Below are 25958 nucleotides of genomic sequence, written 5' to 3'. Positions count from 1 at the left end.
ATGTGGGCTTTCTCGTCCAACGTCCATCCCAGAGCCAATGAGGATACCACACACTACATAAACTCCCAAGCACATCATCTACTCCGTGTGCACTCCCAGGAGATCGCCACCAGCGAATCCGCTAGTCACTCATATACCAACAACACCAGTTTGTTGATGCTAACCATCAAGTTGTGTGCGCATTCCTGCTACCTTTATTATCATCTACCTCCATCCGAGGCGAATTATTAGATGCCCCGTTCTATCCGTTATTTCACATTATTTATCCATTATTTTTTATCTGAAAAAACAATAACTTATAGAGTTATTACCGCGAACGATAGTTCCTGTAGGGACTGATAAATTTGCGAGAAAAGTACGGGGCAAGTTTGAAAGTATTGGGTGAAATGAAAATTCCGTTTGAAGTTTAATTTTTTAAAAAACTTTGTAGGAATTTTGAAGGCTGAATTAAAGTGAATTTTTTAAAGATCATCATGAATGTTTTCAGGGAATAGTGAGAATTATATTTTACAGTTGTCTCTGATTTTTTCAAGGAACTTTAAATTCTCAGTGACGAATTCTCGGTTATCTTCGTTATTATCGAGCTCCACCCATCGCCAATTATTTGATGCCCCGTTCTATCCGTTATTTCACATTATTTATCCATTATTTTTTATCTGAAAAAACAATAACTTATAGAGTTATTACCGCGAACGATAGTTCCTGTAGGGACTGATAAATTTGCGAGAAAAGTACGGGGCAAGTTTTGAAAGTATTGGGTGAAATGAAAATTCCGTTTGAAGTTTAATTTTTTAAAAAACTTTGTAGGAATTTTGAAGGCTGAATTAAAGTGAATTTTTTAAAGATCATCATGAATGTTTTCAGGGAATAGTGGGAATTATATTTTACAGTTGTCTCTGATTTTTTCAAGGAACTTTAAATTCTCAGTGACGAATTCTCGGTTATCTTCGTTATTATCGAGCTCCACCCATCGCCAATTATTTGATGCCCCGTTCTATCCGTTATTCCACATTATTTATCCATTTTTTATCTGAAAGAAAAATTACTTATAGAGTTATTACCGCGTACAATAGTTCCTGGAGAGGCAAAAACTGATAAATCCATCTGGAAAGTGCATCGAGTATTGAAATTTTTGTTTGAAATTGAATTGTTCATTAAAATGAAAATCAATTTCAAGTGGAATTTTCAATGCAAGATTATATTAAATTATAAAACGTCCGAAATTAAAATTGAACTTCCAGGGACTAACGGGAATTGATTTTCCATCAAATCCTGATTTCCCAAAGACGAAAAAAAAACTCTCCTCCGCTAATTACCAAATTCTCCGTTATTAAATATTATTTATCCATAATCCATTCAAGAAAAACGTTACAAAGTCTATTCTGTAGAAAATCCCCATAAAGACGCGACATAAACTCATAAATTCTCTCAAAAACAAAAAAAAACCGGTTCTCTCCAATTCATCGAAAAAAAAAATTGAGCATGAGCTCAAATTTCCATTCATTTCCCATGAATTCCTCATGAATATTAAATAATAAAAAAAACCGAGTGAACTATAAAAATGAATAAGACCATGTCAGAAAATTTCCACAAATTTCCACTGACTAATGAAAATCCATTAATCCCGCGGTCAATTCTTAACGTAAAAATCTCACACAGTTTTCGCTGCATAATATATCGTACAAAGACGCGTAAAGAGCTCATAAATCCACCCATTGAATAAATAAAAAAAGGTATAACTGTCAACACTGGTGTAACTGAGTCATTTGGTGTGTGAAAAGGAATGGAGGGATTGAAAAATTGGAAAAAGCCAACGATGAAAGGAACACCGCGTCTGAGTAAACGACGATGGTGCCCTCAGGGAGATAATACCCTCCATTTCCAAATACCATTTGAGATCCTTCTCTTTTTTCTCTTTTTCAATACAAATATATGTAGAGGTTTGTCCAGTGTTCCCCCTTTTATCCCCTTTTACTTACATTTACTTGAGGGCAACTCAAGTGGATCCACGATTGTGGATATTCCACAGGGAAATCTCATCTTCTCTTGATCCTCAAGGGCCTCCATTACACCATTCTCGGTACTTTATGTACAACTATACATCCACTAAACTACTCCTATTTTCTAGCTCTATTAAAGTATATAGTACGATGAGTCATGTCATTCGGCAGAGATTATCTGGTATTGTGTACTTGATGCTTTCGTGATGATTTATAAAAAATCTTAATATGCTATCGGATTTTGTTTATAATCGATCGTTGCACTGACTCTTTCAAAATGCATCTGTGTTTTTACTGGGTGATTAGGTCTGTAGATCAATATCAAAGATTTTTTTAATGGAAAAATTAAAGGGGTGGGGGCAATCTTTAATGGCGTTTTTTTTTGGAATAAGTTTAGTTGAGAATAAACAGATTAGGACAGATGATGGAATGACGAGGTACAGGGAGATGATTACACTTTAATTTTGAAGATTAGAATATTCTAATTAATTATATCATTTGTTGAGGGGTTTAGAATAATTGTAACAACCGTTATTTTGGGTTTGACGGACCGATTTGTTTTTTATTTTAGGGGATTTTGTGGGTTTGTTAGGGGAATGGGAAATTTAAACTTTTGAATTTTGTTTTATCGTTCATAAAACATTACTTCGGGTAATTGAATTTATTAGTGTGAACAGGATTTTTTGAGAGGGGAATTTAAATGGAGATTTTATACGCAGACTTGAGACATTTCGTTTTAAATATATTTATTTATTTATTCAACAGTAATAAATGATTTTTGTTATTATCAAGTTTGACCGGATATTTTGAAATGAAAATTGCAGTTTTTCATTCTAGACTGGTGGAATTTTATTATATTATTCATAGGAAAGTTAAGAATATTTCGAACGCCAATTTCCAAATTTTAATAATAAACAATTGTCGGTGTAGAAGAATTTATGGGATCAGTTGGATGGACACGTGTACTCAACTGTTTAAACTCAAGAGAGAAAAAATAAACAATGAAATTCTTTGTTTTGTGGGGGGGCTCAATGTGTTCTCGGTAAGAGACGATTTGGTCAAAATTTTCTCAGGCTAGATGGGTTTAGAGACTAACGAGATGAGAAAATACCAACGAAATCCTGTTGGGGTGGCGCACGTTCGCGTTTAATTTAACGTTTCGAAAATCTCTTGGAGGGATACAGAGCGATCTTTTGGGTTACAAGCACCAGACACACCGCAAAATAATAACGGCCGTAAAAAATCCGTAAAAACGTCTCCCGCCTTCTTATAAACACAAAGTTTGCCTCGTAAACACTCAAAATAATCGAGGCCACGGGGTGCTCGATAGGTGGCTGACTCTCACTCTTTGCTGTCACTGATCATTTATTATTGTTCAATATTTTACAAAATTTTTTTAGTTAAATTTCCATTGGTTTTCTATTCATTTTCATGGGAATGGCTCGTCAGTGTGGGGTAAAGACATCTTACACGGAAATTACAAACGGTTAAGGCACTCACAACTCTGGATTTTTTTTTTCTTCATGGTATAACTGTACAGGCGAGACATGCAACTATGAGCAAGTCTAAAAGTTTATGGCAAAACGTTTTGCACGAGGAAAGCTGCGGGGGTTGAATGCTTTTAACCTCTTGAAATTACATTATTTCGATCTATCCTTATGATGTATTTATTTTGTTGTCGAGAGATTGAAAATACCGGTGCAAATAACGTGATACGTCAGCACCGGACGCTAACTCATTAAGTCGGTAATAATGTTTCTGTGTAGATGTTACGGAAACCACGGAGAAAATTAGCCAGTTGTACACTGAGAGATAAATTTTCGTAAAATGGAAACAATTGTTTTGAAACTAATAAATTAAATTAATTAATAGTCGGAAACACATGTGCGATTGTTAAATTTTGAATTGAATAAATCGTTTTTCGAATTTATCAAACGATTGAATTAATCAGCTAGTTGCTTACTCCAAAAATCATTAAAAAGCCCACGATATTTTATTTATAATTGAATACTATTGTAAAAAAAATTTACACGAGTCTGATATGAATTTAATTTGAATTTATGTTAGAGGGCCCCTTTCTACGCCAAATATTTGCCATTTTTTTCGGCGATATTCTAGACAGTTTGGACGGTAAAAAAGAAATTAATGCGGGTAGATGAAATGATAATAAAAGCGGCAATTATTTTGAGAAGTAAAGGCTAAATATATACAGATACATATGGGTTATATCTTTATTAAGAATTGACTTCTGGGATTCCAGTGTGGGCAAGGAGCACATCTGCCTGTCAGTGATTTGCATCTAAAAACCATTATACTCTGCCTTCTATCCGAGGAAAAAAAATTCCAAAAAGTTGTGACAATAAATCCACGGTTTTCAGCGCAAATTTACACTGACAGAAAAATTTTGTTGAATTTTGCAAGACCATTCGTTTGCCACCCAAAATTTTGGGTTTTATCAATTTACATTTGAAACAACCGAAAATATTTTTAAAATAACTAACTGCATGATTAATTTAATCTCCCGATTAATTCCTGCTAATTTATTATTTATTAACAAGTATGTAGTAAAAATGGAGTAATTTTGAATTTAAATTCTTGCAAACAAGTAAAATTACAATTAAACACGAAAATTGTAATTGGTTGTTTTAAATAAATTTATTCAATTAATTATTTAGTATTCGCAGTCACATGTGTTTACGACTATTTATTAATTTCATTTTTTAATTTAGGAGCAATTTTTCCAATTTAATAAATTTTTTCGCGATGTAAATTGTCGGTGACGTATGATGGGACACTCCTCTTGGGTTGAAAACCCCAGAGGCTAAACTGTTGGACGAAGGAGACATGAAGTAATGCCAAAGTGTCCAACTATGTGCTTACCGTCGTCTTCGCGACTTTCCCAATTCCCATGCAAATCAGTCAATTTATTTTCGCGAGGACGGGAAAGGGGGACCCAGAGCGATTAGGTTAATGTTGCCTCTTCGCGTCCGTCGGCGCCCGTTGATTCCTCCTACGTCTTCCTTTTTTATTTCCTGCACTCGATTTTTTTTATTTCTTATAGATCCCTTTTTTTAATATAAACTAGCGTATGGGGCGCGTTATGCGCGTCTCGGCTTCGGGCGATAATTTATTTCATCAAAATCGAATCTTTTCATCAACCAACCGCTGATTTCATGCATATTCCTCTCAGAGATAGTAATAAACCTATTGCAGACAGGATAAACATTAGGGTGGAGGAAGATTTTTCTTGCGGCCTTATAGGGGCCTGATCTAGATTTTCGGGATGGTAAGTTCCTCTGTTCACGCGCTTTCAATTTTTAATAATTAAAAAATTGAAAAAAATGCTTCGACTTTAAAAATTTTCAATTTTCTATAGTTTTCCTTGAATTAAATATATATATTATTCATACATTCGATTTCTTTGAAAAAAAAATATATTACTACATTATATATTATATTATATCAATATTATTCATCAGTAGATTTGATGGGGAAAATGGAGAAATAATTTTCGGTTCAGTGTAACCCAGGGGCATTATCTATATTATAAATGATATTTTATATATCATGAAATGATACTTTAGACGATCCGTTTTTTGGAGAGAAAACTTATTTTTCTTCGCTGGTAGATAGCGTCCATAATACCTCTCCAGTTTTATTAACGAATAGCTCAATTGCAAATACCAGCTGGTGCTCGTTAAAAATCGATAAGCCGGTGTACTCCACTTGAAATTACCGAGTATGTTCTTATTTCCTTTTTTTTTCATTTTCATTTCCTCTTAATCACCGCACACAGCTCTATCCCCTTCCGGTTTAATCACCACTCGCATATTCGCTTTTTTCTTTGACGACGAGCCGAGATAATTCCCAGATTCTCATACCACCCATCTTCAATACCTGTCGTTTGATTGTGAGGAAGTTCTTGCTTGTCGGTGACTGAAACCACCGGAGAATCTGTTGACGAGTTTAAGTTCCAACCGGGTGAATTCACCGGAATCGGGCAAACGCTGGGGAAGAGCTCAGGCATTCGTACATGGCGGTGGGTCCGATGTCGATTTATTTTTTTATATTTGTGTCTAGTTCTTGTTTTTTCGGGGCTTTGAGGGACTTCAAGGTCCCGCATGATGTGCCCCCCAGTGGTGAAGAGGGTTGATGCTTCCAGGGAGTATCAAGTTCCTGGCGCTGTTTAATTCCTCTCACCACCCGTTGACTAATGCCGAAAATTATCTTGACTTTGAGGCATTATCGAAATATCAAACTCCGGGTTTCACTCGTGAAAATCTTAACTGAAGATTTATTCAACTCTCGATCCATTGACAAAACGACATTCCATCGTTACTCATGGTTACTCTAAATAACAGAATAATTATGGAAATTGGTCAGGGTAATTAAATCATTAAACAGAAGTTTAAAAGTTTCAAATAAATTCATATACTTGGATGTGACTCAACTTATCCTGATAACTGACCTCAGACCTCAAAACTCGTGCCCGAAGAAACAGCAAGTGTCATTTGTATTGAAGTAAAAGTCGAAACCCCACAATGTCTGGGAGTGATGCCCAACAGGCCCAAACGCCACAGGTACAAAGACATAATAGAAATCGATGGATTCGTCTCTTATGCACAATAAACTTCACCATAATTCTCACAATTCCACGTTTAAAATTGAATTTGAAGGTGAGAATGATCTGGAAGGATCGATTCCAGAGAATATATTCTAAAGGATTGGGTCTAATTATCAATTAAACTTCATTAGTGTAAATAAATATAAATGTGAGACGTCTGCAGATTAATGCACAAGATAAAAGAATAACGATCAGGAAAAGAGGATTTAATGGGTCGATCTTTGAGAGGGAGATGGAACAATACGTAACAATATTTTGTGATAATGAGTGATAATGATATATCGGGATGATATCAAGAAGATATGTAATGAGGAATATTGGATGATTTATCTATGAGTGTGATTGGAGGTTGGATTCTGGTGGATAGAAATGCTCCTGTGGTGTCCTGATGTAGTCACTCTAGTCCAGAGTCAGGGTAGAGGTACCAAGATCAAATGTGCGATCGAGTGTGTAAGTGCGAGTCGGGCCACCAGCAGAGACCATGGACCACCGCCGGTGCTGGGCCATCATCGGGGGGCGCCCTCTCACCAGGGAAGAACCACCAGTTACTTGAGTGTATCAGACAGAGACGGAGTTGTCGACCAGGGACTCCTCTTCGGGGCCTAAGAAACCCGGACGAGAAAGGCCAGAGATAAAATGATGAAAAACAAAAATTGAGAGACAGAGATCTTCACCCTGGGATTCTCCTCACCCTCTCTATCCCTGACCACCCCTCCCTCTCACTTTTTTCCACTTATTCTCAGGCGTTTTATTTATTTTATTCTTGACGACATTCTTTTTCCAATCGGCGATTATTTTCAGGGGAATTGCCCATAGAGGGGGGATTAATTGTGATATTCATTGGGGATTTTAATGCCTCAGTATCAGGTGTACGTTTATTATCGAATTAGCGGAGGCGAGAACGATTGGTAATATCGCGGCTTAATTTTTTTTTTCTTTCTTTCTTTCAACCGGGAATTTATTCGAACTCTGTAATTAACGTGCGTTCGTTATACCTTCGGACTGACCTCGGCTTTCCTCGGGAAAAAATTTTTGAAAAATTGAGCATGAGTGATCGGGGTATTAATGGTGGGATTCTTATGAAAAAATTGTGGTTGGGAAATTGTAGATGGAATTTCGGGGAAAAAAATTGGAATTTTTAGGATGGAGAAAGTTAGGGGAGAGTAGTGTAGAGGTATTAATTGATGGGTCTGTTTGTTTATCAGAAAAATGTTTTAAATTCGAAAAATCGTTAATTAATTGAAAATTCAATTGTTTGATGTAGAAAAAAAAAATTTGTTTTAAAAAAAATCAATCATTTCAACAAATTTTCATCCCCTTTTTACGAACGTTATGGAAAAAAACATGAGTACAAAGAGAGTAATCAGTAAAATTTGCGACTCTCAACTGATTAATTCCCCAAAAAATCCGCAAACTAATTTCCGCCATAATTACACACCTCAGTAAAATTTACGAAACTAAAAAGACCTAGAAGTAATTGTCTATCATTCACGAATAATATTTTTAAAACTCAATTCAATCCTAATTTTTCGAAATCTTTTCCCCGGTGCGTTCACTTATCTTTCCATTCTCTTCCGATTATTGATTGATCCCTACTAAAAATTATGATTGGAATTCGGAGAATTACTAGTGAGAACTGCACTGTCATTTCGAATTTAAACCGAGAAAATTCCCAACGATCTCTAGTAAATATCAGCCAAATTGTTGACCTCCATTGCGTGGTACATTGTTCCTTACATTCTCCCCATAAATCACTCCCAGCTTGACAATTAGAGTGTCAATCCCCCGAAAAATTTTCAATGAACCTACCCGAATACTTGTAAACACGTTTCATACACGTTTTTCCCCCATTGTGATGATTTTGTCGGAATTTCATTTGCGGCTGTGAGCCCCACGTGCCTCCCATTGATAAAAGAAAATGGAAAAAGGGAGGGTGGAGTTAAGGGGCCAAATGACTCATTAATCACATTAATATTTCAAATGAACAAAAGTACGAGAGTAATAGTGACGTGGGGGTGGTGGAGAAAATTCTGTAATGCATTCTGAAAAGCTGCGTGGATAATTCCCCCTCAAGAATAACGAGAGAATTGCCAGGAGCTGCCAGATGGTTTCTGTAAATTTTCCCCAGGCAAACGTTAAAAATTTAGTAGAGCAGAGGGAGAAGGGATATATATTTCTCTCTTGATCGATATGAAGAGGGGAAACATTGAGAGGCATTCTGGGGTCCAGCTTAACCCCAGCGATTCGACAGGCTAAACTCGTCACGGTTGGATCGAAGGGTCCACACAAAGCCAAAGTAAGATGACAAAAAGAAATCCGAGAGAGAAATACAAGAGAAAAAAATGTACATAACATCGAGAATCAGCGATAGATCCTGTGTGTCACCGAGATCACTGGGACTTACTCCCCATTTTTTTTTCTCTCTCACACGCAACAAGAATTACCAATGGATTTATTCAGTGAATATGCTTCTGGTGGATGTCTAATTGACACCTGGTACGTGCTCCAGAATATAACGGGAAAAAATCGGGGGCACGATATGTATTTATTTATGATGCTTATGAACCACCTGGAAATAACAAACGAAATGCCAAAATTTATAAACACCAGGAGTAACTATAAACTTTAACCCCTTGATACACCTCAGTCCACAGTTGAACTGCTGCTCGAAACTTTGAACGAGTGTTTTTTTTTTTTCCACTATATTATTCTCTTATGGACAATGAAAAATTGGACTTGGGGAGTGGAGATTGAAATGGAGAGAAAAAAAAAGACACCTGGAATGACGCATTGAGTTCACATTCGTTGAAAGGGACTGAGTGAAAAAAAAAGTGAAGTTAATCAATTATGAAAATTACTCTCCAGTGAATCATCCGAGATTGAACGATTTAGGGTTTTTGTTTAATTTTCTCATTGTTGTCAAGTTGAAATAATACTTGACTCGACACATGTTACATGTTTTTAACGTAGTGGATGTGATGTGTATAAATAAAGCGAAAAAGCGAGCAACTAATTTGACCACCTGGTGGGTGAGGATTAAAAAAGCGCATCCAAAAATAATACAATTTACTGGTTGGATCGAGTTACACCCTTTATACTCGTGAAAAATCCCGCCTCAATGAAAGCTAAACCCACACAGTTAGTTCAAGACACATCCCACAAAGACAGTGTCTGCTACATCATGTGGAATGACAGCGGGACGTGCCACAAATGTTTCAATCCGCTCAACCCTGTACCATTTATTCATTTTTTTTTCTTCTATCTCCTACAATGACACGTGGGGTTAAAAAAACACGTGTGACACGTGCTTACCTCGGCATTATGTTTTCTGTGTTCAACTGAGCCCCCACATGGCGAGATACCCCATCGAATGGGGTTAAAGAATTAAATGTCAGAGGGTTGAAGCTCTGACACTGTGACCGGCTGTCACTCTAGCCCCAACAAGTGTCACATTTCCTCGTTTTTACGAAAAGAATAAATTGCGGAGGAGATGTATCCGAATTTTAGATCTAGGTCAATTTGTCCGAGGTTAACCATCGGAGATGAATAATTATAAAGTTAAAGGAGATAGACTTTTATAATAATTTATTGGAGAAATAATTCAAATAGTGTAAGATTATATTACTCTATATTGAGTATGAAGAAAAAAGAGGAGTCAGTGCATGAATATTTACGAATGTTCATTCTTCTTCCATTAATTCAACAATTAATATAATTAGAAAATCATAATCACTCACTCGTTGTACGAAAGTAGAATCACATAAGGGTAATTCCAGGATATGAATGAAAGAACTAAAACTATTTTTACAGACACCAAAATAATAAAGAGAATATGGAGTAAGATTGAAGAGACTAAAAGATGGGATGGAATAATAAAGAGATTTTGGGACGAATCATCGTGGGATAAATTTGTGGTATGATTTTACAAGCCAGTGAAAATTGTGGAGTTAAACCGATGGTCATCAATGATTATAACTGACCAACTGAACTGATTTTTCACGAACTGAGCCCAATCCTGCATGTTCACATAAAACAACACATGTCATTATGGATGAAAAGTATTTTCCTGGAGTGATGATTTCAAGGTACGGTCCCAGGCCCCTACATGATAAACTCATAACTCAGTTTGACCCGACTGAATCGAGTGATTGAGCCTGTTGTCGGGTAAGGAATCCTCGAAAATTCAAATCCCCAATGACAAGCGTGAATGATCAAAAAGTGTTTCGAGAGAACAGTGGGTGGACTAGTGGTTTGCGAGCGATACTTGACTCAAAGCAGAATGAAGACGTCCAGAGGTTCGTGGCAGCTCAAGGTCTTCAACTTTCCCCCACCCCTCGTCATTCTCATTTCCCCTCACGTGTTTATCTCCCTCTTTTCGTCCCTTGTCCTTCGTTTCGACGTCTAAAGTGTGGTGTATGCTTGCTCGAGTTTGAAATAAAAGGGTAGAGAGAGGAATGGAGAGGAATGGAGCAGGATGGAGAGGGATGGACAGGGATGGAGAGGGATGGAGAGGGATGGAGAGGGATGGAGTGGGATAAAGAGGGGAATGAGAGAAGGTTAGGCCGAAAAAAAAAAAGAGTTGGATAGCCAACGGACTGAAATAATAGGTTGCGCCAGCGCGCTCATTAACCTTTATACCCTAGCAGCACTGGCCGCTCAAAGTACCACCAATCTTCTTGCCTCGGTTGAAAGAGGCCCCAACTTTCTGCGTATTTATAAGATATAGGATACCACCTTGTGGATGAGATTGCCGGGGATAATATGTATACATTCACGTGCATAACGCGTGTTTGTTCTAACCACTATTTTCAAATTCTTGGTAGTTTTATTTCAGACTCGTGTGAAAGGAGTGGGAATATGAGGTGATTCTTCTTATTCTCTCTTTTCTTTTTCTTTTCCAAAAGGTGAAGAGCACCGCTCGGTATTTTCTTATTATTCAGTGAAACCTATGGGAGGTTTTGTGTCGTGATTGGAGGCTCTTATGAGCGATTTATCGGCTCAATGCGCCACCCAGGATAATGTGTAAATTTTCACGTCTTCTGGAGGTTTTCACTGGCACCTAAGCTTGGTGTAATTATTTGGGGATGAGAGTATTGTGTGCTCAATTGGACACGGATGCCTAGAGTTTTGGGAAATGGATTAGGGTCAATGGGTACCTGAGGTGTTCTTTTTTCTTCTTGTGTTCAGTTTCTGGGGAATCAAATCTGGTGACCACACACCGCACGTTTTTTTCGGTATCTTATCAGTCAGTGCCGCTCGTTTGTTCAGGAATTTTGTTATCGAAAGGGAGGGGATAATAGGTGTAGATCAATGCTTTTGGAGAATTTTTGGGGGAAGTACGGGGAATTTTTGGGTTTACGTGCGTGATAATGGATCGAGTCCTTGTTCAAATATTATATTATAAAAAATTATCTTGGTATCGGGGATTTGGAATTTTGGGGTGCCTTTATTGGAAATTTTCAAAGGAACAAAGATATTTCGTTATTATTATTACAAAAACGATTTTTCATAATTTTTTTATTTTGATTATATGAAAATCGACGAAGTAATTGATTTTGCAATTCAATTATTAATAAGATTCCAAAATTTTATGAATATTAATGAAGTTACAATAATTGAAAGAGATGTTTCTCATCAGAACCGAAAGAAAAAAATAACAAAAATCCGATTGAATCGTCTCCGATTTCTTCCGACGTTTTTCCCCCAAAAATCCCCTATTTCCAAAGATTTAAAATTTGACACGGTGTGCCCACTGTCACGGTCATAATTTCTCTTGGTGAATTCCCGAAGAATAATAATATAGAAATTCCCCGGAGGTGACAAAAGTCCACTGGTCTATTTCTTATTCTCTTTGACTCTCTGTAAGTTGGAGAAAAAAACCGCTGAGAATTGGTGTGGTCTTACGTCTTGACGACAGCTTACAGTGGGAACAGCTTACACATGCGTTTAATGTATTGGTTGAAGTGATGTTTGAGAGAAACCCATGGGGGGAAAAGATTAAATGAGAGGAAACTGGCGTTGTGAACGACGTGTTTATGCTTTTAAAAAAAGTCCCTGGCCAACGAAACGTGTCACACGGCGCGGTTCTACCTTTGGTAGGATTATCCCATGCATTTCTTAACGTTTGAAGGGTCTTTCTTCCCGCTATAAAAATTCTCACCTCAAAGCCTCAACGAATCGACGATTCGATCGGTGTGCAGGTGGTGAATGACGAGATCACTCAATCAATTCTTCTAATTTGTACAAAAATATTTAAAAACTGCGATCAATTCTACGGAGTAATTCGACGATTTTAATCGTTTCTCATCGAGTCAAAGAAAACCAACTTTTGTTCTAGTAATTCGGTGTGACTAATGTAGAAATTTCATTGAGTGGAGGAGTACTGACAGTGAAAGCAGAAAAAAAACCATTAAATCACGGATGAATCGGCATAAATGCGGCTGTTGGAATTCGATCGATTTCATCGATTGGCTCTGCTACCGTAGCCTCCAATAACCGGACTCGGAGTTTTACTCGAAACTACAGGGAAAGGATGAGATCGGCACTGAGATATTCGAAATTTTACTAGCCAGTTGCACTGGGGCCCGTCAACATTCACACGCGTTAATTATGATATAATAATTGAAAGATCGATTAATAGTCGATCCGTGAAATACTCCACCGGTTTTTTTAATCTTTCTGTCAAAACCACTGATAACTTAGACACTCATCATTTACAGAACGAATTATAAAGAGTCAATGGTTAGTTCTGCAGCAAAATGGTAAACTGGGATGAGAGCATTTTTTTCCGGTCCAATTTCCGGCCGATATCTCGAAATTGAGGGAAAATATCGATTTTTTTATAGATACCTTTTTTGTCGCTCTCATAATTTCCTATAAAAAATGTTTATATAAAAAATTCGATTTATTCCTTCAATTCCGAGATATTGGCCGAAAACTGGCCTCGAAAAAAATACACTCATCCTAGTTTACCACTTCGCTACTGAGTCAGTGAAAAAAATAGATTTTAGGACAGAGGAAAAAGTAATTCCTGTAATCGAAAAGCCGTAGATCAAGCAACTAGGTTTTAGGTGGAGAAATAGGTGGAATGCGTCAATGGATGCTCTTCTTTTCCATATGCAAAGCTCCAAGTCCCTCAGGACACATTTATAACTCGGACTTTAGACATGACAAGATATCATCTAATATCCCTCACCCCATTTCTCTCACCATTTCTTTGAGTGAGAGTAATTCCACTAGACTTTACCTTGTCTCTGTCTTCGAAGGGATATGGAGATTTCGTTCTGAGATAATTCTTTCATTTTTTTTTTCTAAAGAGTTGATGAATGGAAGTGTTAACAAGAGAATCACGGGCGCTTTTTTCAAGTCATTAATTTTTTTTTCTTCTACCGAGACTAGTATCATTTTTCACGGAGAAAAATGCAGATTAAACCCGAGGAAAAGTGGAAAGAAAAGGCTTTTAGGTGGAAAGGGACCCGATTCTATGAATGTCTTTCTGTCAACTCCAGAGATTGAATTTTCTCGTGTGTCCGAGTTTTATCCACTCTAATTCATCACTGAGATCCCCTGAATCCGGATGGTAGTAGAATGTGGGGAGATACTCCGTCCCGGGAGGAAAAATAAATTTATAGGATCGAATTCATTCTTGAGACAATCTTCTGCTTCATTAGGTGCCTAAGAGCCTTACAAGATGGACTCGATTTATCTCGAAAAATATCGATTCTAGGTGGAAACGGTAGAAGACTTTTATCTAGCTCATTAAATTTGCAACAAAAAATATCTTCTGACAGTTTACCCTAAAATCAATAGGTTCTGCGTTTAACTGGTATTTTGTGAACTGTAAAACAGGGATTATTTCCTTTCGCTATCTAATGACGATCTGGGTCCAAAAGAATTCGAAAAAATCCTTTAAAAAATCCCTCCATATCGTAATTATCCTATTTACTTGAATCTTGAAGAAGGAAATTCGTGCAAACATCAAGTTGATCCTAGAAATATAATTTGTTTGACTCGGCGCGTTTCGCGAGTGAAAATCGTGTGAATGAGACGTCGGATTTCCGTCAAAATGCTCCACTTTGCAGTCTGCACTCTCAAAATACAATACCACATAGCGTACGCAGAGAACGCATGCAGAGAAAAAAAATAAAAGTAATGACGAAGGAAAAAAAACGAAGAAAAAGCGAAATGGAGAAAAAAACGTAATACTCGTGACAGCGTATAATCTGCAAGTCGAAGGCAAAATAACAGGTTTCCGTTTTACCTCAGCATACCTGAGACCCTGTCGCCTCTCGTATGTGTTATATTTTATATACGTATCTATGTGCATGTCGCTCCCTTGGAATCCTGGAAAAATAGTAGATTCAACAAAATAACAAACAAGGGTTATTCCATCTGTCGTTCGAGTGTCTCATCAATACTCTTAAAATGGTAAAACGACAGCCAAATGGAAATGCAAAAGAGACTCGCACAAATGAAGATGAAAAAAAAACTAAAAGGCATTGTAGAGTTACTCGATTAAATTCACCCTCTGCTGAGCATTGTTGTCCCTCAAACGTCCGATTGTCCGTATTTCTATGGGGTCATTAGAGCCAGGCCCCAGGATCAACCTGTCTATCCATTGTGACAACTACTGTTTGATGGAAAAAAGTGAAGAGCCAGTGACACCGTGGATCAACTGCTTGGAATCCTCCTAATGTCCATGTCCTGATTAAGAGAATACACTTCAGTACAAAAAAGGCGCGGGATATTATCGATTGTAGCAGCGACTGCATCTGATCGACTCCTTCTCCATCCGTTCGTGGAAAATTAATCTTTTCTGAGTTTTCTTATCAATCTTTACCCAGAGTGTTTAGTTGGTCTGGAAAAATTAATTCAATTAAGTGCTAATGGATAAAGAACTTGATAGGTGTGTTAGGATGAAATAAATAATCAACTAATTCAGTCGCGTTTCAACTTTGGATTTTTAATAAATTTATAGAAATCTATATCTATCGATTATTTCAACGTTATAATAGAAATAATAAATGAAGAGTGGAAATTTGGTAATATAAATCAAAAATAAATAACCGAAAATAGTCGTCTTAATCAATAAAGATCGACTTATGAAAATCAATCAAAAATTAAAAAATCGAGGGCCGAGTGTAAAAGTGACGATCTTTAAAAGATCGATATCTGAATCGGAAAATTCTGTAGAAATATTTTTTTTTTTTCAATTTTCCCATTTTTTTTCATCGGGCAATTCACCGCCCTGTAGTTCAATTATCGGAATAAAGAGGGGGAAGGGGAGGGGGGAGGGGAGGGGGCAATCAATGGAATGTTTTTCGTTCGATTTTTCTTCGTCAATAGGTAGAATAGAAGTGATCAACCGTATCATTGAGTCCGAGAGCTTGAAGCTAGTGATCCAGTACTTATCAAGTGGCAATTCATGACTCGGGATATTTCACGCGATCCTCCAAGTCATTCTATTATCGATGAAACCGACTTTATATCGGACGTTTACAATTTCTTGTGTTTATATATTCCATATCCACGTTTATTATCCACACGTCAATTTTCCCCCCTTTTCCGGGATTTTCTTCTCATTTTTGCGTTTTAAAATTTGAATTGTAGGAAATAATTTAGTCTTTATTTCTATTTCTTCTATTTCTGAAGCTTCCATTATTTTTATCTGTCGCGAATATACGCGAGACGATTCGTTGGTCAATGAAAAAAAATTGATTAGAAATTTGAAGAAAGTTACGGTTCCCAGAAGGTGCAGTTGTCACTAGAAATTTCTTTGAGTTCATAAGTGCTGATGGAACTTAGAAATTCTCTTCCATATCTCCATCATCCATCACACGATAAAAAAACAAAATTAATACATTAAAATGGATATTACATGGTCGAATACTTCAGATGATGTATGGACATCTCGTATGGAGTGACTCATGATATCTAAATAATCAAAATTATACCCAAACTGGTTGAATTGCTGGGTTGATCCTCCGATTGAGTGGCTTGAGCTACTGGGAATTGCCAAATAGACTATTAGTTTTATCATCGTTAAGCACTTCATTCGACGACAAGCGTGTAGTGATGATCAAATTGAATAACTCAATAGAATATAATGATCGATGGATAGTCTCATATCAAAAACTCATTAATTTCTTATAACTTTAAAAATGTGAGGAGATTTTGAAATGCTACCTCTCTAACGGTTCAATTAAATATCCTTTTCATTCTCTTATCATCATGTTGAGATATTCGTCGATCAAAATTTTTATTCTCTGCTACATAGGAAAATAGTATATTTCGTAACAAGTGTGGAAAATTGATTTTTGGCATGTGGGATTATACCTCTCGCTTTCGGCTCGCGTTATAAACTTTCCATGCGCAAAAATCATTTTTCCGCACTTGTTACGAAATATACTAATTCGCAACTAGTGCGGAAAGTGATTTTTAGCGTGTGGGGTTATACCACTCGCTTTCGGCTGGCGTTATAAACTTCTCAGACGCCAAAAATCATTTTTCCGCACTCGTCACGAAATATACTATTTTATCACCCTGGAACACACGAGATAGCGCGCAAAGAAACGTGTAAACAGGCGTATATCATGCAGCAGTGAATAAGTACACTGTCTCTGGGGGTCGCCGGCTTTTCAGCGTAAAAGAACGGGGACGACGGGTGTATAATCTTCGGTTCGTGCGAGAGGCTGAAGCAGAAAAAAAAATAATGAAAAATAAAAGAGAAATGAGAAATAAAAAAGAAGATGCAAGAGTGGTACGGATGAAAGAATGGAGTGGTTCGATACGTGTGTGGGTTATAGGTGGGAGAAGGATACCTTTACCTACGGGATGAGAGACGACTGGTGTCCACCTGAGATTGGAGAGACTGAGAGAATGAGGGACTGAGAGAATGAGGGAATGAGAGGATGAGAGACTTGAGAGACTTGAGAGAGAGAGAATTTAGAAGAGGATCGGTGGGGATAAAGGTAGATCGCGGATTGAGTCATTATGCTTGGGGAGGAGCTGGAGACCACAGGCCTCGATCCCTTGGCTTAAAGAAAACCGACCGCATGATACTCCAACGTACATTCAGATGGACATTGAGTGGTCATCCAGTTGTCGTATTTCGTTGTCCCTCCATTTCCCTCTCGATTATTCTAAACAAAAATTTCCACCATTGAATTTGCCGGTTGTTTTACTTACGTCGTTAAATCCCCGATGCTCTTTCAGGGCGCATGAGGTGGAGATTAAGACGTTACCCAGGTCTTTAAAATGGTATCGACGAGCTCAAGTGTCTTCGAGCACTTCAACCACTGATAAGAAATATATCTCCCTTGAATTTCTACCACCAATAAATTCCTCGTTATTCATTTGGAAACTAGTTTTATACCCGCATGCGACGCGATAAATGAAAAATAAAATGAGAATGAAAAAATATGGATAAACCAGTCGCCGATGGATTTTTCGTTGTTGTTTTTTTTTTTAAATTTCTCGTCGTGATGTGGGTTACGCGGATGGATCGACGGGATGCCGACGGGGATCGATAGCTCTGGAGCAAATGACAAGTCATTTTTAGTTTTTATTTCGTTCTGTGACTGGGCAGAATGGAGAAAACCCATCGAAAAGGAATTAGTAGGTGTCTGAAGTCGTGATGACCTGGGGATCTTGAGATGTTGATGGAAATACACCTGCGGTTGTCTCGTATTTTGTGAAAAAACGTTTTGGTGCAAATTAGTGGGACGTACTGGGGGGGATTTTAAGGGGAGGTATAAAGGGGCCGCAGGTTATACGAGACCTAGAGATTGGGAGAAAACAGTAGGGAAGACCAACTGAAAGAGTCGTTAGCCAAACTAGCTGCACGTCTCAGAGGCACACGCAGGTGTTTAGCTCTCGGCATCCATTTTTTATGGTTCACCTGATTTCTACATCCTCATTTAGTTTATCTCCCTCCTGGCCACCCCCTCCCCTAAATCACCCCTTCATCACCCCTTCATCACCCCTTCATCACCCCTTCATCTCCCCTTCATCTCCCCTTCGATAGCCCCTGATTTTGAGTCCTTCCCCCCCCTTCAGTAACTAACGAGAAGATGGCGAAAAGTTGAAATACCTTTGTTGTTATCCGGATTATTGCCAAAAATTCCCAGAACGTTGGGTATCTCCAACACGTGGTGTCCCTGTACTCTTTCCCATAATGCAATTAAACCCATACCAATTGCTGGGACGGGTCTTGCTTCGGGGGTATGTAGGGAAGTTCTCGTCAGGATTCAACAAGACAGGAATCGCACCTCCGAGTTTTACTGCGCTTCTAAGGAATTTACGAGTCTCTTTTAGCTTCAACTCCACTCATTCCGTACGTTAGGAATACGCGGGCAAGTGAATACCATTGGGGGAGTATTTCAATATTTTCAGGGGTAAAATACTTGGGAACGTGAATGGCAGGTGAAAGTTGCGGTGAATTCATTGGAAGTTGGTGAAAAGTTCGAGTTTGGAATTGCGATTTTTGTTGCTTAATTATCTGGTACGGTTTAATCCGAAGTAATTAGTACGAATTAGGTTCTCGTCCAGTTTTAATAATTAATACTTATTAACATTGAAACCTGAAGGTTTAATTGGTGAAGGAAAGAAAGTGATAAATTCCATTGATTAAAATTATAATTAATATTTAATAGCGGAATAAAACCAATCGGTGACAGAGAATGGATTATTGATTGATTAAATTATTGAATGAATAAAATCGATGAATAAAGTTGATTAAAATTATCATTCCACGATTTAATTAAATATCCATTTATATTCTATTTTAAAGAAAGTCAGATGACTTTGCTATTCGAAAAATTAATTATTAATTCGATTAATTGTTAAATGGAGCAAATCTACGAATTAAATCATTCACAATTTAAATGAACTACAATAATATACACTAATATACAATAATATACAATAATATACAATAATAATAATATAACGTAACATATATTATTATATTTCAATTAGATTTGTTTATTTGTTTTTTTTTTTCAATTTCAAGGAGCATAAGATGAGATTCTCGATTTTTTCTTCACCAGAAAAAAAGAAAATTCGGAAAATCCGTTCGTGCAATTTAAATTTTATTCACAGAATTTTTTTTTTTTTCTCATTGAAAGGGGATGGGGGGAGGGCATTCCGTCCACATGTGAATTTCAATGTCCATGCAAACGGCGGCCAGTACGGCTGTCAATTATCCATTATATACGGCCCCAGGGACCGCTCAAACTCATCCCTTTAACGACCTCTCAAACCCGAATCGCGCGTCCACCAAAAGTGAGGCAGACAGCTAAGAAAAGGGAGGGTATAAAGGAGGAAAATAAAGTATTATAAAAGGGTGAAGGTGAAAGGAATCAACCTGACGAAAAGACAGGGATTGTGCATGTGTTTCGAGAATTAAATCAAATTCCCCGTCGAAGATCGACACATTGTTCTACCCGAATATTTCACTTTTTATTTTTTATTTCTCTGGCCCTCAGGTTATCCTCGTTCAGCGACTCAGATTATTATACCAATTATATAATTATGTAATCTTTATATAATTCTCCCTCGGTACTCCATAATATCAATTAAGTCTCACTAATGGAAATTCTACACGTCAAATTTACTCAAAGCTATTTTAATATTAAATAAATTTTAAGATTAAATTCTTTATTCAATCCACACTAATTGTTCCAAAAACTAATCATTTTTCCATCGAATAATTAATTTAGTATGGAATTTTATATCGTTAGCATTAATGATTGGTAAAAAATTTTCATTTTTGTTGAATTTATTATTGATTAAGCATTTATTAATTATTTATAGCGTCGATAATTTGTATTGGTTTTATTTAATCACTTCATCTACTGTTTCCTGATCTTCATGTTATTATTTTAATAATAACACAAATCGTTAGTTTATCCTACATCCTTTTTCCGGAATTTCTCAACATCCACATGTGCCAGAACCGTAAAATTTTATACGACGGTTTGAGCTATTATTTTTTCAACTCTCATTTTTTTTATTTGGTACATGTGAACCTGAGCATCGTAAAAGTCAACACGCAATAATTATAAATGAAGCTTGGGGATAACAAGGACGAGGGCAAATTCTTCCTCGTTATTTCTCATCGGCCAGACGTCACAAATCAAACGTTGAAAACTCTCTAACTCATGGTGAGGGGGGCCAGGGGGCACCCCAGGGGGTTGCATAAGTCCCAAGAAATTCTTGACAACCAGATGTCTCCAGAATTTTGCCCCTTTTTTTTTTCTCATCTGACAGGAGTAATCAAGGATTAATGCACTCAATTGTCATCATCAATTGTTTTTATTTGGCTAGGGGAGATATTTTCATGTGAATATGATACTCATATCCACATGTCTCGCTGTGACGTTGATGAATAACAAAAAAAACGTACATGCGAATGCGTGTGCAATGTGCAGAGTCATTCGATTCCAATGTATGAAGAAGTGAAAATTGTCTGCATCGACGATGCCAACAACAGGTCTTTAATTACACTGATATCACGGTAATTAAGCCGATCAATGCTTGCCATTGTGAAAGATATATGCGTCTGCGTACTCTAACTATTTTCTCTCTGCACTTAAGGTTTCACACAGGCGCCTTGAAATGACACTATAAAAGGAGACGAGTCGATTCAAAATGAGAGGAGGCATGAGTAAAAAAAATAATAATGTCAAAACTTGCTGGTCACCTCTCATTCGAATCGATCAACGTAAACAGTGACTCTGAAGTACTGAAATTTCGCTAGTATTATCATCTCATCAGATCTTGATGGAATCATCGTTACGGAGAATTATGAAAAAAATTGCGATTATGTCGGTGCGAGTAATTTTTTTATCAATATTTATCAATCAATTGATTATTCACTTCAAGAGCGAGAGGTGAAGAAAAACCCCGAATTTTATAGATTCGTTTAATTTTGATTATCTATGAAAGTATTGATTTTAGGATAAACTATCAAGAGACCTTTCTTGTGGGGAATTTTATCAGCTCCGAAAAAGTCCTCTAGTACTTCCACGATATATCGATAGTTTTCGAGTTATATCGATATTTAAGGTGCGCGGTAAAGTCGACTGATTTAGCTTTACCAATTTTTCGGTTGAATTGAAATTAATTTCAATAATGTCGATTGTTATAAGAAGTTCGAGCAGTTTCTGGCAGGATTTTCAATGAACCTCCTTGCTCTTTATCCTGGATCACTTTTTTTTGTCATCGCGTCAAGGTGACAATGAAATACCCGTTAAACTTTCTCTCCATCACTCCCGCGAGACATTTCAATTATAGTTTAGTTAGCACGATAAAAACCTAAAAGATGCTGAATGATTAACTGTTCCACATGTTGCCTGTAACCACGAGTTTTTACCTCTTCTTTTACCTCATCTTCCTTTTTCGAGATACATTTTACGACGTGCCGTTGAAGTTTTGTAAACTCCAGTTGAAGAACATTTCCTCTGAATTTCAGTGTTTGCCCCGAGCATTTGGGACACGTTGAGAATCAGGAACTCCTAGCTCTGTACTTTTTTTTTGCCGTTATGAGTGAATATGTTGAACCCTCCATTAGATGGATGTTTGTTCAGGACACGGTGTTGGCTTTTTAATGAAAAAAAAAAACGAAAGAAAGAAAGAGTCGGAAAAAAGTAAAGTAAATAGCATGTTTGACTTTAAAGTCATTCAAACATTTCAGGACACCATTCCCAAATTCGTGTCAACGCACTCCGTGTTTATTATGTTTATGAATTTTTATGACTGTTTATGAGTTAAATCGAATGACTTCCTGCAATGGAATAGCGTAAACACGTGATTATTTTTATTTTCCAGATGACAGCTGCAGGATCAACTTCAAATCCCCCAGTCAGTCCAAATGACGACATCAACTGGTTCGCTGGTATTGCTGAGGAGGAACTACTGTATTACACTAGTAATGATGTTGACTCCCTCTGGGCTGTCATTGGCAGCTTTGTTCCACCTCCACCACGACCCCCTTATCTCCCTGAAGAGGGCATCTCCACAGATGGTCTCACTACCTGTGATCTTTGTACCTGGGCACTGCGTAATGACAGGCACTTATCGTTTTCCCTGGATGGCACACTCGGTGAGTTACTCAAAACCCCTCATTCAATCATCATGACAATGTAATTCTATCCATGAGAAACACAGGGCTATCCCTCTGGGGGGGCTAAAAGTTTCATCTCTAGGGCTGACACTTGAACCTTTAGGTCTTTCTCATTTTGTTTGGATAACAAACTCTCGAGGACCACTTGGAGAACGTCGAGATTTTTCTGTATCAAACTCTTAAAGCCTCTCTATTGTCGATTTAAATCGGCTGACATATGACTTTTAAATTATAATGTAGTTTTGAGGATGTGGGAATTTTAGGGAGAATTAATTGAACATTTTTGGGAAGTCTGTGGTGAAATGATTGATTATGGTTTAGATAAGAAAGTTTTTCGGGGGTTTTCTGAAAATATCCACGGAAATAAGGGATGTGGCGATATTTTTGTAGGGGCTTTTTTTGTCGGTGGTGATTAGCTCTGCAAAAAGTATTTCTATCAGAATTTTGATATCTTCTTTTATTTCGGAGATATTACAGAAAAAATCCCGGAGTTTTACTATTATACCAGAGAATTACTCCATTTCGGTGATTGATAGTTTAACAAATTTATTCACTGTACACAATATTGTACGAACCAGAATCCCCAAGTCATAAAACCAAGAAAAAGATCTGATCAAACATAAAATTTAGTGAATACTGCGATAAATTCTATCGAATTTATAAAATAAATTAACGATTTAATGACAAGAGCGAACAGCAAACGCGAAGTTTTAAATAGAGAGAGATAAAGAATTAAAATGAGACATAAAATTGAAAAAAAAAAGACTTTAGAATTAGACAAGCACAAAAAGTTAGAATTCAGGGATAATTTGTGGGAATAGGCGTGAATTTTTTGTCGTGCGGAACTGTCAAATTATAAATCAAACACTGAGATAAGAATTTTAGAGAGAGCGGAAGGTATATTCGTATTTACTCCAGTCATAGGCATGAGTTTTGTGGTATGGAAGGGAGTGTGTGGTACCACATCCGGTATTTCTTCGACCAATGATGGTGCGTGTTGGTACCACTATGGCGGAATCCAACTTAGCACCCGTTGTTTCCGCTCGTTTCGCAGCCCCACCTACTGATTCTCCTTTTGTGTATGTCATTCTTTTTTTTTTTTCTTCACTTTTTTAACATCACGCCCATTCCCTGATGAACGTCCAACACACCTCTCCATCCATGTACTTTGCACTCTCATTTGTTCGTCTCAGTTTCACGAGTTTATCAGGTTTATGTCTCATTTAGAACTAAAATAGTTCTCGTCAGGGCCCATAAGATGCGTCTGGCCGACAAAATTTATTATGCGTGAATGGAATTATCTGATTTATTTGTTTTACATGGAAAACAAGGGTTTAGGTGGTAATTGCAACCATTGGAATACTAAATCGCGGTCTGTTTTATTCCTTCAGTAAATACGGATTTATCTGAGAAACTATTGATTTTAGGAAAAAAAGTTAAAAGACATTTTTGGTCGGGAATTTCATGAGCTATGAAAAAGGTCATATGAAATTTCCACGTTTAATCGATAGGTGCTTAGATATATCGGTTATTAAGAAAAATATTGAATTCGAGTCATTCGCTTTCGTATTGCGATGATAATTGATATAATTCTTCATAAAAATTTGGTGGACAGTCTTGAGGAGGGAATTTATTACCTCATGGTAATTATTACCGGTTAATTTTTTCGTCGTAGGAAACATAAATTTTCTAATGCTCACTAAGATAAAACAGAAAGATCGTGCCGTTCTAGTTAGTAGTTCTGAGAGTTCACAAGATGCGTCTTGCGATAATTTATTACGCGTGAATCTAATTACGTGATTTATTTGTTTTACACGCAATACCGCGCCAGGGATATCAAGTCACAATTTATGAGTCGCGAATTATTATAATTCCCGCGAGGAACGACGAGCCCTCAAATGACAAGATTTAGAGATTTGCGGCGGTTCTCTTTCATATTTCCTCTTAAAAAAAAGCATGAAACATTTTTTCTCAGTTTTTTTCGGCGTATACCTAAACTATATATATATCAAAATAATATATAATATATATACATATATATATAAATGAAAATATTTATAACTTAAGCTTTAGATAATTGTATTAAATTATTTAAAATTCAACTCAATTATCTCAAATTTTCCAATATTGAAAATTTCCGAAGGGTCATAAAATTTCTATAATTGTTTAAATTTCCTTGTCCTAGAATCTAGTGAATTATTCTTGTAGACTGCGAATTATTTTTACGTGGTACTTCCTCGGTTGGATAATTATTGCTGGCTAATTCTTTGGGATAATCGTAGGAAGCATAAATTATCCTGGGTTGGGTTAAAAAATCTATAATCACATCTCTAAATCAAAGCACTAGACTCACCACGTGGAAAAAGCACAGTACAATGTTGCCGAATGGGAGAATGGAAATAAGATAAGTCGGCAAGTGCTCTTGAGGGTAGAACGTAGCAATCATCGCGTCACTCCTCAGATGTGGACTCACGCTGGAATAATTATAAGATCACACCTCAAGCAAGAGGTTGCATCTCTTCATATAACTCGTTCACGTGTCTCTCTCAATCTCTCTCTTGATCTTGCGGTATATTTACCCCCTGGGAATGAAAAAATATTCAAATCGTCCGATACCGCATAACGCAATCCCTCAAATCACGTGAAATTAAAAAAAAAATAAATAAAACCAAAAAATGAAAATATACACGATATTATATAATTCTGATATACCATTCGTATACAATAATATATCGATTTTCATATATTTCGGGATGTATATCAAATATATATTTTTGATACATAGTTTGTATATGTGAATATATTTGTAAATATATTACATATAACGTGATATATGATATATATCATGTATCCAAGACCACATATATACTTTCCGTATATACAAATTTCAACGGTGTCCCCCCCTTTTGAAGAAATTGAAAAGAAAATCGAGATAATGAAGCACTTTAAGCCGAAAATAAATTTATCATCTCTTATCCCAGCCACTCGTCTTTTTTCTTCACCTCTCTTGTTTATTTTCGTTATGGGAATTCAGTAAGCGAAAATTTGCCGTACCTGTGTGTTGTCTCTCGTGATTCTTATCTGGTACCTGCCGAAGCTTGTATATCGTTAGAGAAAACCACTCAGGGCGAAGAGAGAGAGATAGAGACGGGAGAAAAAAAAATGTTTAAATAAAAAGGGAAAAACAAAAGAGGGGCAAATGGGGGGG

The 25958-nt window shown here is 36.9% G+C and overlaps 1 protein-coding gene across 1 annotated transcript in view; it reads left to right on the top strand.

Moving 5' to 3' along the window:
• Nucleotides 1–25958, top strand: part of LOC105274013 (TSC22 domain family protein 1) — a 43809-nt gene that overhangs the window by 5464 nt on the left and 12387 nt on the right. The window contains exon 2 of the mRNA XM_011316802.1: nt 22456–22729. Within this exon, the coding sequence (XP_011315104.1) occupies nt 22456–22729 (274 nt within the window). The remainder of the gene's footprint in view (nt 1–22455; nt 22730–25958) is intronic.

The sequence above is a fragment of the Fopius arisanus genome, unplaced genomic scaffold (assembly GCF_000806365.1).
Source record: "Fopius arisanus strain USDA-PBARC FA_bdor unplaced genomic scaffold, ASM80636v1 scaffold00009, whole genome shotgun sequence".
Lineage (NCBI taxonomy): Eukaryota > Metazoa > Arthropoda > Insecta > Hymenoptera > Braconidae > Fopius > Fopius arisanus.
This window is presented reverse-complemented; position numbering and strand designations above follow the sequence as displayed.